Source organism: Alligator mississippiensis, chromosome 10 (genome assembly GCF_030867095.1).
Source record: "Alligator mississippiensis isolate rAllMis1 chromosome 10, rAllMis1, whole genome shotgun sequence".
NCBI classification, from domain to species: Eukaryota; Metazoa; Chordata; order Crocodylia; family Alligatoridae; genus Alligator; species Alligator mississippiensis.
Window position 1 is genome coordinate 41,077,664 of NC_081833.1, and position 14,114 is coordinate 41,091,777.

The window sequence follows — 14,114 nt, forward strand, 5'->3', positions numbered from 1 at the left end:
GAGGAGAGCAGCCTGGAGGGGCATTCTCTTGCCTTGCACCCTGAATGCTTCCCCAGACTTTGACATTTGGACCATGCCTGTCTGATCAGGACCCAGTGCAGTGCTTGGGAGCCTGCCTGTATCTGTTCACTAAGTAACTGAACATCTTGAGTGCTTTAGGTTTCTCCTGTGCAGATGTTTCTGACTTGTGGAGCTGTCCTCTAGTGGGTTTTAACCACATGCAAATGAGGTTTTGTAATCTCCTCTTGAACATGCATTTTTCCACATCCCTGTTTCCCAATGTATCTTTAGCAGTGCAGAAATACCTATGCTGATCTTGGACCCTCTCCACAAAGCTTGTTTCAGGCTGAAACCAGGTCCAGAAGTGCTGCTGCAAGTCAGCTGCACAGTCCATTCCAAACCATGAACTAGCCAAAACCCATGTTCCACACTGGACTCCAGTCTTCTCATCTTGCCAGGCATTTGTCCTCTCATCTAAAGCAGTACTCTTATCCTTATTGTACAGCTGGAGAGCTCAGGTCCAGCAAGACTGATTTGCCCAAGGTCAAACAGTGAGTTGGTGAATGAGCAGGGAATTGAACCTGCATCTCCTGTGTCCTTGGCTAGAGCCTTAACCACTGAGGCAAGTCTCTTGTTTTTTCTGGTATGGTTGTCCTGTTTTCTCTGTGGTCCTGGAGATTCATTTCAGTACTTGGAGATTAGTGGCTCTTTGGTCACTGGTAACCAGAAAGTGCCATCTTAAGCATTCATGACAGTGCCTAAGACCCCAGTGCTCCACCCCTCCCAGGCCAGGGGCTGGCTACACTGCTATCTCTAAGCCTCACTCTACTCCTCAAGTACTATAGTACTTTCTGTTGAGCCTGCATCTTCTGTCCTCCCCCAGTCATCCAGCCAGGGATGTCGTCTTTTCACACAGCATCCCTACACTGGCTAATAGGGACACCCTTCTATGAGGGCCCTGAATCTGTATGATTTCTGCCCTGTGAGTGAAATTAGGCAGAGGAGCCAGTGACCTTCCTTTGCTGCCCCTCCCCCCCCCCCGCCTCATGTGGGGGAGGTACCAGATGATATTCAAGCAAGGAAGCAGTTGAGCATGAGTAGAGACTTCTTTGCTGGATGCTCTGGTAGGGTAGCTAGCTGTGCTGGTGTCTAGGGCCTTGGTTATGGTTGGCTGCCTTGTGTTGCAGTGCTGGCAAGTATTCATAGAAAGAGTCAAGTGAGGCAGCAGTACAAATATATCACATGGTTACACCCAGGTCTCCCCCTTTCTGAAAACTGAGAGACAGTCCTATAATGTCCCCTGGAATCAGACAAGGTCACCTCCCAGTTCTTCCAGTGTGGGTAGGAGTCTACCAATATAGCTATAGGTCAGATCTATTTCTATCGCGTGCAGCTCTTTTCCTATTGGGGCTGAATCCTTTGGACTGAGGCATCAGGACAGCAATTCTAGCCCTGACATATCCCATAACAAACTGGGCCAGCACCAAACGTGGGCAGGTTTTCATCTATAATATGGTTACCAGCTGAGAGCAAAGCAATTGGCTGGAGAATCTCCATGATAAACTCCCAATGTAAACCTCTGGTTTTACATACACACTTTTGTTCCTGGACATGCCTATCCCAGACTCTTCACTGCTTATCCCACACTAGGGAGTTAAAAGGCACTTTGCCTATAGTGTGGTATATACTTGCTTTGAGCAGCATTAACCAACGTGGACCCTAAACATCTGCTGTGATGCATAGCCCTGTCTATACTAATGCCCCTTTTACCTCTACCTTTAGGGTTGGATCACTTGTAGTGACTGTGTGGCATTTAGGACAAGTATCTAATGTGGAAACCCTTCAAGTGGAAAGAGTAGTATGGAATGAGCTCCTTTTGAAAGAGAAGGGCATGTCTGTTGCTTTGGAACAGCCTATGGGGGAAGCAGATCTGGCCCTTTGAAAGGCTTGTATCTTTAATTGGGCCAGGGATCCTCAGACAGTTGTCCTCTGCTACTGTGTTGCTAATGGTTCCTGCCAGTTTGTAGTAAAATTGTCTGAACTAACTTCCTCAAGGGGAGCTTCCTAGTGACACTGTTGAGGTGGGGTAGCAGCTTCCTTACTGTTGCCAAAGTGATTGACAGTCCAGAAAAAATAAGAGGCCTGCTGCCCTGGGCTGAAGTTTCTCAGGATCTTGCAAGAGTTGGGCCTGCCATCAACTGGGCTAGATCTCTGCTGGAGTGGGGTTGGGGATTCAAGCAGAAAAGGGGGCAGGGCTCAGTTCTCCAGGAGTCCAGGCTGATCTGGGGGTGATGAGGAAGTTCAGTCATGTTACTCTGAGTTTCAGCTTGAGTAGTTCTGTTTGCCCAGCCTGAAGCCCTACTGCAGGTTGTGTGAAATACAGCAGTCTTTTCTGCTTGCCTACAAGCTGCCTTGTATTGCTCTCTAATGTCTGAGTGTCCCCAGAAGTGGTTGCATTTCCTTATAATGATGTTGGAAAGCTAAGGCTTTCCAGTTCAAGGAATAATCTTCAATAGCAACAGTTGCTTGGAAGAGCCATTGTCATTATAGAGCCAGTCTATACATTAACTTTCTCATCTACTATAGGATCTATATTTTACATCTTCAACCAGTCCACCTTTCTATTAGACATCCCTGTCCCTCCCACCACCCTTCCTATATAGGCTGTCTTTCCATGGATAGAGCCCTGCAAAATTGCTGTAGAAACAAACCATAACTGCCCCAGTGATCTAGTGGCAGACTGGGAGCATGGAGGATGAGGGAGCTCTGAATGCAGGAAAAAGACTTAATAGTAGTTCCTTGCTGCCCTGCTATGCAGCATCCTCCCCTCCTTGGTACTGGTCTGTCTCTTGCTTCATCTTGCACTGCTCCCTTGGGTGCTGTTGACCTGCTCAGACCCTGTCTGTGACTTAGATCAAAAGGCTTTGCACTTAAATGGAGGAAATAAGCTTGGGATTTATAAATGCTGTGTTCAAACCAGGAGTACCTAGGTGTTGGCACAGAGGCCCCGCTGGAACTTCCAGGACTCTGCACAAGTGTCATAGAAACTTCCTCATATGGTTTTAAATTTGTGTCAGTGTGCACTTATCCCGTAGTGCTTTGTTTGACAATCCAGATCACTAACAGCTTGATGTAGGCCAGTGCTCTCCTCCTTGGAAGGCTTGGGCCATCTCCTGGGACTCCCTAAGTAGGCTTGGGTCCCTCTGCTTTGAGTCACGCCCCACCTTCCAGGACAGGGCTCTTTTGTTAAGGCCCTGTGTTAGATGCTCAGTCTGATGGATGAAACTGGAAAGGGCTTGATATCCACTGGTTACTTTTGGGGGCAGGGATTGCTTTGCCTTGTAAATTGTGATTGGGATGACAGAGAAGCAGGGATGGGGGATTAAAGAAGAGGTGTGGGGATGGGACAGTCGCAACTCTACACCTGTTGGCCATTGTCAGCAGCCCAGAAGAGCATCATAGAAGAAGACTGGATTCAGGTAAGGTATTTGCCCAGGCATAGTGGGAAGCCAGGAGGATGGCACGTACGAGATCGAGGTGGAAGTTGTCTCATGAGCAGCAGTGACCAGGAACTCCAGCAGAACAGAGGTGAAGTAAGTGTCAAGCTAAGTGACTAATCACTGAGTCTGGGCAAAACTGGGTGTGTAGGAAGGGGAGGCCTGGGTGCAGGCAGAGGTCAGGGTGACCTGGCATTGGGGTAAGGCAGGACAAAACCAGAGAGGGATACAGAGAAGACGGTCTACATTAGGACAGATAGACTGTCACCGAAAAAAGGAGGCTGTAGGCCACTGGCCAATGCGACTGCGAGCAAGAAGGTGGGTAGGTTCCATCATGTTAGTGCACCAGTGCCTGACTCGGCAACAGCATTGACCTCTGCAGTGATACTGGCCAGGGGATTTGTCATGGCTTTGCTGATGGTGCCATGCATTTCCCTGCTGTCCTATGGCTGCCCCTGTGCATTGGTCTTGGCATTGCTAGCAGACAAGAGGCTCGAGGAGAGGAGTTGGACAGTGTGTCCTGGGTTGGAACCTGTGTGAGAGGAAAGGAAAGGTGGGGGCTAAAAGTAAAGGTGATGCACAATAGCTAGCCCTACCTAGGAGGGTCTGGGTAGTCTGGCAGGGGAGAGGGGCCAGAGTACCACAAAGCAGGCTGGTGCTAGGGTGAGAGCAGACCTGTTGGCATGACAAATTCTGCAGCAGAAATGGACCCTGCCCCTTTGTGCCCAGCTCTGAAGCTGGGGTAGCGTTCTCTGGTATAAAGGGAGATGGGGAAGCTTCTCTCAGTACAGGCTGCAAGCAGGGTGGAGGCTATGTGTATGGTGGGATTGGCCAGCCAGCAGGGTGTGCTCTGAGCTATTCCCCTCAAGTGCGGCTTTCAGTGGGTGCTGTGAGCCTGGTGCCTGCGTGCAGCTCCGACAGGTTCTGGTAGGTGTGTGAAGTGTGGCAGCCCTGATGCAGGGAGTCAGCTGTGTGGCAAGCCCCAGGTCTTCTGTGGCTCAGAGCTGCCACTGTCCTGTCTGGCACTGCCTGCTGCCTTGGGGGGAGGAATCTGACACAGCAAATGGTGTCATCAGTGTCTGGTCTGGCTCCCATTGGCTGTGCTGCTGCCAGCTCTGCCAGCTTAGCATCTGGGAGAGCTCATGCCCTGGTTAACCCCTGCCATGAAGGCCTGGTCTGAAAGGTCTGGGGCGTGCTTGCCCCTCCCCCCTGCTACCAGTGGTGTGCTGAGTGGTGTGACCACTGTCCCAGGCAGCTGTCAGTGCCCGGGCTACATTGGTACCACACCTTCCCCATCACATGGGGGCCCCTTGTGCGCTGACTGATGGACAGCATGAGGCAGGCAGCTCTAGAGCTGGGTGCTGTAAATCAGGTCAGGGGGAGGAGACTGTGTCCCTAAATCACATGCCAGGTCCCCCTCCTCCCAGCCTGATAAATTATAGAAAATGCTTTAATTATTGCTGGGCGGCTCCTAGATCCAACAATCCATGCTCCCAGGCACCTCTGTGGGGTGTTGTGAGACTTCCTAAGCCAACCCTTCACCTCTGTGTCTGCCCAGAGCCATTTTTCCCTGGGAACAGCTCTTTGCTGGGGGAGCTGCAAGCTCCTCACAGACGCCACCTCTAGTTTTATTCCCTGCAGTGAATCTTGCTCTAGGGCTGCAGCAGCTGTGATCTCACCACCTTCCCTGCAGAGGATCCTGCTGGGAGATGCTGGTGCCTGTCATGCCTCCTGCTGGGAGTAGCCACCCCTGAGCTCCCCCATCCTGAGCTTCCTGGCAGTGTTCCTGTTGGAGCTCAAGCTAGATGTCTTCTTTGTGGGGTGGCTAGGGAAGCAGGAGCTGGGGCCTCTCTGCAGACCTTGGTGCTTACACCATGGCCTGCAGTGTCTCTGGCTGCAGCAGCTTTGAGCTCTAACACTGCTGGCCAGATGCTGCGACTGCTCTGGCAGATTGGTGCTAAAAATAGCCTTCTGTGCAGCAACTTCTGCTGGGGAAGATGTGGGCAAATGTGGCTGAAATCCCTCCTGCAGGGCAAATATGGATGCCATGACTTAAAGGAAAAGTATACCCACTTGTGGAGTTGCAGTGGGGAAAGGAGCTGGACCTTTGGCTCTCTCCGGCTCCTTTAAACTAGTAATGTTGTCCCTGATGGAGAGGAGAACAGGGTTACAACGGTCACGATGGTTCTTGTGAAGGATGTGTCAGTGCTGATATCTGGTGCTAGGTATTGCCTGCCTGCCTGTCTGCTGCAGACAAGGTTCTTTGGGTAAATCTGATATCTTTTATTAGACCAACTAAATAGTTGGAAAAAAAATTCTTAGCAAGCTTTTTGGGTTTAAAAACCCTTCATCAGGCTGAGGAAGCATCTGCAGTTGGTGTATGCTCTATTTAGTTGGTCTAGCAAAAGATATCAAATTTACCCAAAGAACCTTGTCTGCCTATGTCCTTAAACCAACACGGTTACAACCTACATGCCTGTCTGCTGCTGCATTTGGGAACAGCACTGTCACTGCTACAACTCTGCTGCTGAGTGGCAGAGGGGGAGGCCTGGAGCCCAGTCCAGGCACCCACCCTCCACCCAGGCACTGTGCTACCTGGTGCTAACTGTAATCTTGGTGGGGACTTCAACCCTTGGGACTACATGCACTAAGCAGGGAGAGCATAGACGGAACAAGCTCCCCCAGTGCCCTGCCCTCTGACTGGAGTCCCCTGAGCTTGCAAGGGAGCAGTCATTTCTGCACTCTATGCAGAGCATGTAGGTGTAGCGGGGGCTGGGGTGTGTCTGGCTGCTTCCAGACAGGTCCATATTAAGTCCCAGGGTTGGCCAACATGTCTGAGTCCTTCATGTGCATCTAGTAACAGAGAAGCAACCAAATGCCAGCTGTCTGTGCCCTGGATGAGGGTTCCTTCCCTGCTTGCTTTGTGCCAGACCTGGGGCTGCAGTCTGTCTGCCCAGGAATGAGTCTGGGAAGGCTGGAGTCCCAGGAGGGGGCAGATATCTTGTTCCCAGGGTGGGTCAGATCCAGTTGCCTATGCTTGAGTGGTGAAGGGAGAGCAGGGAATGCCAGCTTGCTGCTGCGTCTACCTACCCAGAGCACATGGAGGCTGTTGAGGGTTTTCAGGGAGGTGTGAATCAAGAAGCTATTTTTGCACTTGTGAAAGTGAGGATTTGATTGCATTAACTTAAAACAGTGCCCTGTGAAAAGCTGTTTGAACAGCGTTTCCAAAGCACCTCTGTCTGGGCCTTGGGTTCCCCCACCTCCTTCTTTTGCTCTAGACATGGGCTCCCTCCACAGCTTCTCCAGAGTGCCTCAGTCCCAGCCTGTAGTTTATGGGTATTCCCAGCCAGTCCTTCATGCTTCTGGTCCTTCTTCCCTACCTCTATGTGCTTACATACACGCATGCACGCGCGCACATGCATGCACACACTGCCTTTGCTTGCCAGTCTTCCCTGGCCTCCTGAGCAACAACCACTGCCTATGAAGATGCTCCCTTGCTGGCTTTTCCATGACCCTGTGCCCAGAACAGTGACCTTCCTGTGCTCTCCTCTCCATGTGCCACTCTAAAAATGGAGAGAGTAGCTTAAACTTGGAGGTGTCCCTGCATCCACACAGTGTGCAGAGATGGTGATTGGATTTCTGTCTTGTTGCCAAGTGAGTTGGAAAACCAGATGCCAAAGCAGCTTGTGCCCCAATGAGGGGAGCTGTGCTTTTGGGGTTGCTGCTGGAACAGTTTTTCTGCTTTTCCTGCAAAGCTATGGAGATTCCTCCTGCCCTTATACATCTGGATTTCTGTGGTCAGCCTGGCCTACCAGAGATGCATGTATGCTCTTGATGATGCCTCACCTGAGAAAGCAGTGCTTTAGAGCGCTCACTTCCCTGTCTAGCGTAGGTCACAATTTGCTGACAATTACTGCTTCTCTCTGCCTGACCATAGATCCAGTATTGAAGAGAGCACCTCTGCTGACCCGCTGGTTTAGCTTCAGGTTCAGTGCAGCCTTGGAGCACTGTGGGAACCTAAGGACTGAACCCTTCCCTGTTGGGCTCCACAGTATATGCACTTGCAACAGGAATTGCTTCATTTGGACACACTTCTAAATAGTACTTATTTTCTTTGGGGTTATTTTTGGAGGGCTTCTGGTTTTGAAACTCTCCAAAGGCACGTATGTCTACCTGCTCATCCTCTGGAGTATTTCAGAGGCATTTGAAGCCCTCCAAATATTACATCTGTTCACACCCTGGATAAACTGCTTGCCACTTGGTGAGAAGCACTTTCACCAAGCAGACTGGGTGTGCTATTTGTGAGGGCAGTGGGCATTATCTATTGCACATATTCTGTTGTATCTCTGTTCTTCTGTAGGTACTAAGCTAAGCAAACTTACTGGAGGGTGTTGGTCTCTGTGCCATATCTGATGCTCTGGGGGTAAGAAGGAAGCCTGGTGGTTCATGCCGGGGACTGGGAGTTAGAAACTCTTGGTTAGTCTTGGATCTGCAACTCTGACCCTAGTCAAGTCATTTGGCTTCTGTTCCTGGCCCATTGCTCTTCAGCTCACTAGTGCATAGAAGCCTCTTTAATGTCTGTAAGGGGTATGAGAATCTTCTGATGAAAAGGGAAGAAGAAAAGCAAAATGTGTTACTCCTGGGGGTACTTACTGAGTAATATCCCTCCCTGCCCCAGCATGTTCTCAGCCCTCACAGAATTGGGGGCCCTTTTGTGTTCTGCACTGATGTGCAAATACTACTAATCAATGCAAAAGCCTAAGGTTATGCCCAGCTGAGAACAGTGTGCTGGACTTTGGGAGGGAGAGACTCTTGGCCCTGCAGGTACAAAGAGGCTGAAGGTCTGAGTCCAGCTAAGTGCTGTTGAGGGTCCTTGTAGCTTTGCCAAGAAAGGCAATATGGGTCCAGTCCACTCTGTGCTTGGACCTGCCTGGAGACATGAGCTCTGATGGTCTATTCTTCCAGTCTTTAGAATCAGTCCACGCAGGATCTAGTTCAGGACAGTGGGTGGGTAGCACTCTCGGATGAAAGGGTGTGGAGCAACACAAGTCTGGTGCTTAGCCTGAGGATATTGCTTGGGGGTGACTGTCGTGGTGCATACGGTCTGCCTGTCTCCTCATCTCTCCTCTTTTGTGACCCCTTTTTAGATGACGTGCTGACTAAAGATGCGGGTGAATGCGTGATCTGCCTGGAGGAGCTTCTGCAGGGGGACACGATAGCCAGGCTGCCCTGCCTGTGCATCTATCACAAAAGGTACAGCAGCAGGCGCATGCCTGTCACCTGGGAAGCCAAGAGGTGGCATAGGGAAGAGGGTAGGGTGTCTTGTTGGTTCCCCTCACCTCAGGAGAACAGTTGTTGTCAGGTCCTGTTTGTACCTGGGAATTGTTGAAAGATGGATTATGTCCAAGGATGTGTGCACTTTACTAACCTGCCTCCAAGCCCATTGCCAAGAATTCAGAGGATGGGCTTTGTCCCCAGCTCCACCTCTGGGTGGCCATGGGCGATCTGTTGCCCTCCCTGTCCCTCTGGTCCCCTCTGCCAATAGGTACTAAACTCCACTCACTGCTCTGCCCCACATGGGTATTGTCAGGCTTAGTTTGTGCACAGCATTTTGGGGTCCTTGGAAAGACAATGCAGATGCTTCCCTGAGGCACCCTGAGCAGATGGGGTAGGGCCTGGGTTGGATACAGGAGTAGCTGCTGGTGGGGTAAGGAGACTGCTTAGGGGGATCTGTGCCTGCTATTGGATGTTGTAGGCTTTGTAGTTGCTTGTTCTCATGGCTGGCCATTTGCTGGAACTACATGCCCTCGTCATTGCCTCTGCTAGCTTTATATAGGCCTGTCCCCCCAGTCCCTACAGGAGCTATATTCCCATCTGGTTGGGGACTTACGTGACCCTCCTATTGCCTGCAGACAGAAGACCAGTTTAACAGTCCCTGAAGGAAAAGAGCTTGCTGGGGGTATGGGCCTTGTCTTCTTTGACTTGGAAGTAGCACTCAGTATGTGTTGTATTGCTAGCTGGAAATGACTGCCTTTCTCTTTGATCAAGGGCAATGTTTTGAGGTCTGTAAAGCAAATGGTTCTGTGTGCATCACTCTGGGTGCCTTGGTGCCTCCGGGGTGGCTCACTGGATAGACAAAGCACCACACGTGCACCCATGAATGGTCAAACCCATGCAAAAGGCTTTCTCGTCAATAGCCCTGGTGTTAAATAACCTCATCTTTGCCTTCTCCTTGGCTGTTGAATAACTCACCCTTATATTCATGTACCTGTCACCCCCAAAATAATCTCTGTTTATCTAGGAATAGCTTCAGCATCACTGAAATCTAGCTGCCTCTTGGGTTGGGTAGCATTGCTTAGCTGAATGTGAATATTCTTCTCCATTTGAAGCTCCCAGGTGCTTTCAGGAGGCTAAAACTGAGGTCCCAAGGGTGATTTGCCATCCGTTGCTAACGGCATCAAGGGATCTTGACAGCAAGGGCACAGCACCTCAGCTTCACCTCTTGAATGACAGTGTCTCTACTGCCATGGTGTTGGTATGGCACTGATCTCAGTGGAAACCTATCCATTGAACAAGCAGCACTGTAGGTCGTCTTTGCAAGCTTCCAGTAAAAGTAGTGACAGGCCTGGCATAGCTTATGACGGTTGTTCTCAAACCTTTTTTTTTGCAGACCACTTGAAAATTGCTGAGTGTCTCGGCAGACAACTTAATAAACTTTTTTGTTCTACAAATCAAAGCACACAACTCCTATTTTAATATTAATAGTCTTACGTTACAAGTACAGATATTCTCGATTGTTCCGCAACCTTTCTGAGGACCACCTGAATGGAGCTTGTGGACCAGTGGTGGTCCATGGACCACAGTTTGAGAGCCTGTGGCTTATGAGATCTGATGGGCCTGCAGCACTGGGTAGTGTGGCTGGAAGACCACCTATAAGGATCTCGTTTGCTTCTCTCAAAGTGGAAGTGGACAGGGCACCTAACCCACATCAGGCAGGCCCTGGTGAATAGCTGACCACTAGCAGAATTGTGCTTCAGGGACTCGCATTCCTTGGTGAATGGAAGGCACTCTGCCAAGTGTGGTGAATATATTGCTTACTTACTGAGAACAAAGCAGCAGTACATGAGAGCACTCTGAGGGTGAGTAAAGATCTAGGAAAACTCAGTGCCCTTGGGGAAGTACTCTTTGGTACTGTCTTTTCTATTAGTTGCGTACCACAGTGTCAGAGCTCATTCCAAACCTGATGGATTTATCTTCCCAGCCCTTCTGCAAGGAAGATATTATCCTTGCTGTACAGCTGAAGAAATTGAGGCATGGATGGACTAACTGACTTTCCTAAGGTCACGCAGTCATTGGTAGAGCAGGAAGTTGAATCTCAGCCTACTGGTGCCCTGTCTCCACATGGCTGCTTCTCCAGCTGCTCCTGGCCCTCATTAAAGCCATCAGGAGTGTCGGAGTGACTGGAAAGCATTAATCAGGAACATGGGTGCTTAGTGTGGCACTGGCATGCTAAGGGTACATTCCCCATTCCCATCTTCAAGCATGTGGCATATAGCCCTTTTCTGTGCAGGGCAGGAATAATAATTCTGTGCCTGAGAATAATAAGATGTTTCCTTTCTGTTTCTGGGTTCATATTGGGTCCTTCTTTCAACCTGGCTTTTGACTCATCGTGCTGCATGGATCAGGTGTCCAAGCTGTGCAGAAGGCATGTGCCTCTACATAAGTCCAGTAGCCTTGGCAGAGTGGGAGGGGGGTTTGTATTTCATAGCCCAGTGAATCCTCCTGGTGGCTCAGCAGCCCCCAAGTGCCTGCTATGGCCAGGGAGAGCTCCTCCCTGCAATGCAAGCTGCTCCTGTCTCTGACGGACATCCTCTCCCTCTGCTTCCATGGCTGTTATCATAATATGACCTCTTATTGCCTAGCTTGGTCTGTTGCACCTCAGATCCCTTCACCGTCCCCAGCACTCCCTGGGTGGCAGTATCCCCAATACCTCTACTGATCTCTCTTGCTTTCAGCAAGATGTTCTTGCCTTTGACAGCCCTTTTCCATGTGCTGCTCACAACCCTCCCTCCCTATGTGCCCTGCATAAGCTACAAGGGTCAGAGAAAGACGGTGTACGTGGTTCAGAGCATCTGGGGCTACTTTCCTGTTGTTCCACCTGAATGAGGTTTAGATGAAGCGGCAAAATGCCCTCAGGAAAATTATGAGATAGATCTACCGTTAATTGCTTCTGTTCTAAGAGCCCTGGTATCCCCCATTACAAACCGGAACTCCACTGAATCAGATGCTTTGTGTGCACAGAACAAAACGGGCTTACCCCAGAGACCTTGTTTTTGACCTTCCTCACAGGCCCTTAAAATGTTATGACTTTCTCCTCCCATCTGTCTGGCTCTTCTAAGGCTAGAAACAAGCTAGTCTCCCTGTGAGGGTGGGAGCTCTCTCCACTGTGGCTTGCTTAGCACTCTCTTGCTTTTGTCCTGGGGGTGGGAGGGAGGGAAAGTGATATTTTGCATCTTTAAATTGAAGACCAGAGCTGGATTTGCTGTTGTCCAAAACTGAGAGTCCTGAAACTACTTGGTGGCTTGGAATGGCCAATAAGATTTTTGTCTTTGTACATGCAGAGTTTTCAGCCATCAGTACAGCTTCCTCTTGCCACCTTTGGAGGGGTGAATCAGTAGCCTGGCGTGGCATTGTGGCTGTAGGTTTGCGGCCTTCCAGATTCAAAAAGATAGTATTAGGCACTCTGTTTAGGAAAATAAAAAGCCAACTGTACCTCTTCCTTATGTTGGGACAAGCCTGGTCATAGTCAGACCTGCTGGACAGATAGATGTACACCAGATCTTGCAGAAGAAGCCTTTGTCCAGATGTCCACTCTGTGTGTCTGGAAGTTATTACTCTTGCTCTCTCACTCTGAATGGATAGTTCTGGAATTAGAATACAACTCTGGAAATCTTATTTGGTGAAAGTGTGTGTGTGGGGGGGAGGGGTCTGAGCCAAAAGAGCTGATTTTTACATTCCTGTATCTAAAATTAGGTCTCTCCTCTCTTCTTTCTCCCTGTCTTCTTTCTCTCAGCTGTATAGATTCATGGTTTGAAGTGAACAGATCTTGCCCAGAGCATCCTTCTGATTGACCTGCCAGGCATGCTTGCTGACTTCTTTCTAAGGTAAGTCTTCCTTTATAATATCCACAGCACCCTTCTGTGTTGAAGGGGACATATAAAGGGATTTTAAGGAAGTTAGGCCATCTAGTCTACCTGGAAGTCCCTATAAAGATACAGGAACAAAACTCCATTTGCTAAGTACTTAGAAGACAAGTAACTGACAAAATGGGCTTGTCAAGAACAAGTCACATCAAACCAAGCTAACTCCCTTTAGGACAAAATAATGAGCCTTATGGATAAGGGAAAAATAGACAATACGATGCATGCTGTCCTGAGTGACACTTTCTTATGCAAAGTAGAGAGGTGTGATCTAGAGGAAACTACTCTAACCACAATGGATTGGGGGGAAAAAACTACTCTTGTTACTGAAGGCTAACTCTTAACCTGGAAAGATATAGCAAATAGGGTTCCAGAGGCACTGGTTCTGGACCTTGTACTAGTCCATATTTTTATTAGTGATCTGAGTGATGCACTGGTGATTATGTTTAGTCACATTGCAGGTGGTGCTAAGCTGGGAGGGGCTGTGTGCACTCTGGAGAACAGGCTAGAATTCCAGATGACTTTGATATTTGACCTTTCAAAAATAGTCTGAAATTAAATTAAATTCCATCAGGAGAAGTGCAGTGTGCTTGTGCACAAATACAAGAGGAGCAATGGCTGGCAGGCAGCAGTTTGGTAGAGAAGTATCAGAGGGTAATACTAGATCTCAAACTGAATGAGTCAATCATGCCATATTGCAACTCCCCCCCCATCTCCATTAGAGGCTTTCAAGAGCAGGTTGGATATATTAGGAATGGTTTTAGATGTAGTTGATCCTGCGTTGAAGCAGGGGGGCAAATTTAAATGCTCTTTTGAGGTCCCTTCCCTTCCTGCTTTTGCCTTTTGATAACAGGGGACTTGGAGATGTCTGGAAGGTCTTGCACCCTCACAAAAAAGGCAGGAGCATGTTAAGTCATTTTAAAAAAAATCTTCAAAAAGTGTTGGTGAATGGAACAAAAAACTTCATAATGAACTACGAAACAAATGTGTTGGGTGGCCCAAGAATCTCCATTCCCCCCATCTCTGCTACCAGAGTGGGAGTAGTGTTAAAAGGTTTCATAGATTTCCTAGTCATTGGGGCTGGAAGGGACCCTGGAAGATCATCGAGTGCAGCCCCCTGCCCCAGGGGCAGAAAGTCAGCAGGGGTCATAGGATCCCAGCAAGATAAGCATCCAAATTTCTCTTGAAGGCGTTCAATGTGGGTGCTTGAACCACCTCCGATGGCAGGCTATTCCAGACCTTGGGGGCTCGGACAGTAAAGAAATTCTTCCCTACGTCCAGCCTGAAACGGTCTTGCAGGAGTTTATAACCGTTCGGCCTTGTTATTCCTTGAGGCACTCTGGTGAACACCTCTGATAAACTTATAGGTGGCCATCAGATTGCCCCTGAGCCTGCGCTTTTCCAGCCTGAAGAGCCC

General features: G+C 49.3%; 1 protein-coding gene across 2 annotated transcripts in view; it reads left to right on the plus strand.

Annotated features, from left to right (window-relative positions):
- ZNRF1 (zinc and ring finger 1) overlaps nucleotides 1-14,114 on the plus strand; it is a 92,027-nt gene that overhangs the window by 75,139 nt on the left and 2,774 nt on the right. For both annotated transcript variants that reach the window (XM_019497307.2, XM_059713731.1), the window contains exons 3-4: nucleotides 8,645-8,750; nucleotides 12,571-12,661. In XM_019497307.2, the coding sequence (XP_019352852.2) occupies nucleotides 8,645-8,750; nucleotides 12,571-12,628 (164 nt within the window). In that variant the 3' untranslated portion in view covers nucleotides 12,629-12,661. The remainder of the gene's footprint in view (nucleotides 1-8,644; nucleotides 8,751-12,570; nucleotides 12,662-14,114) is intronic.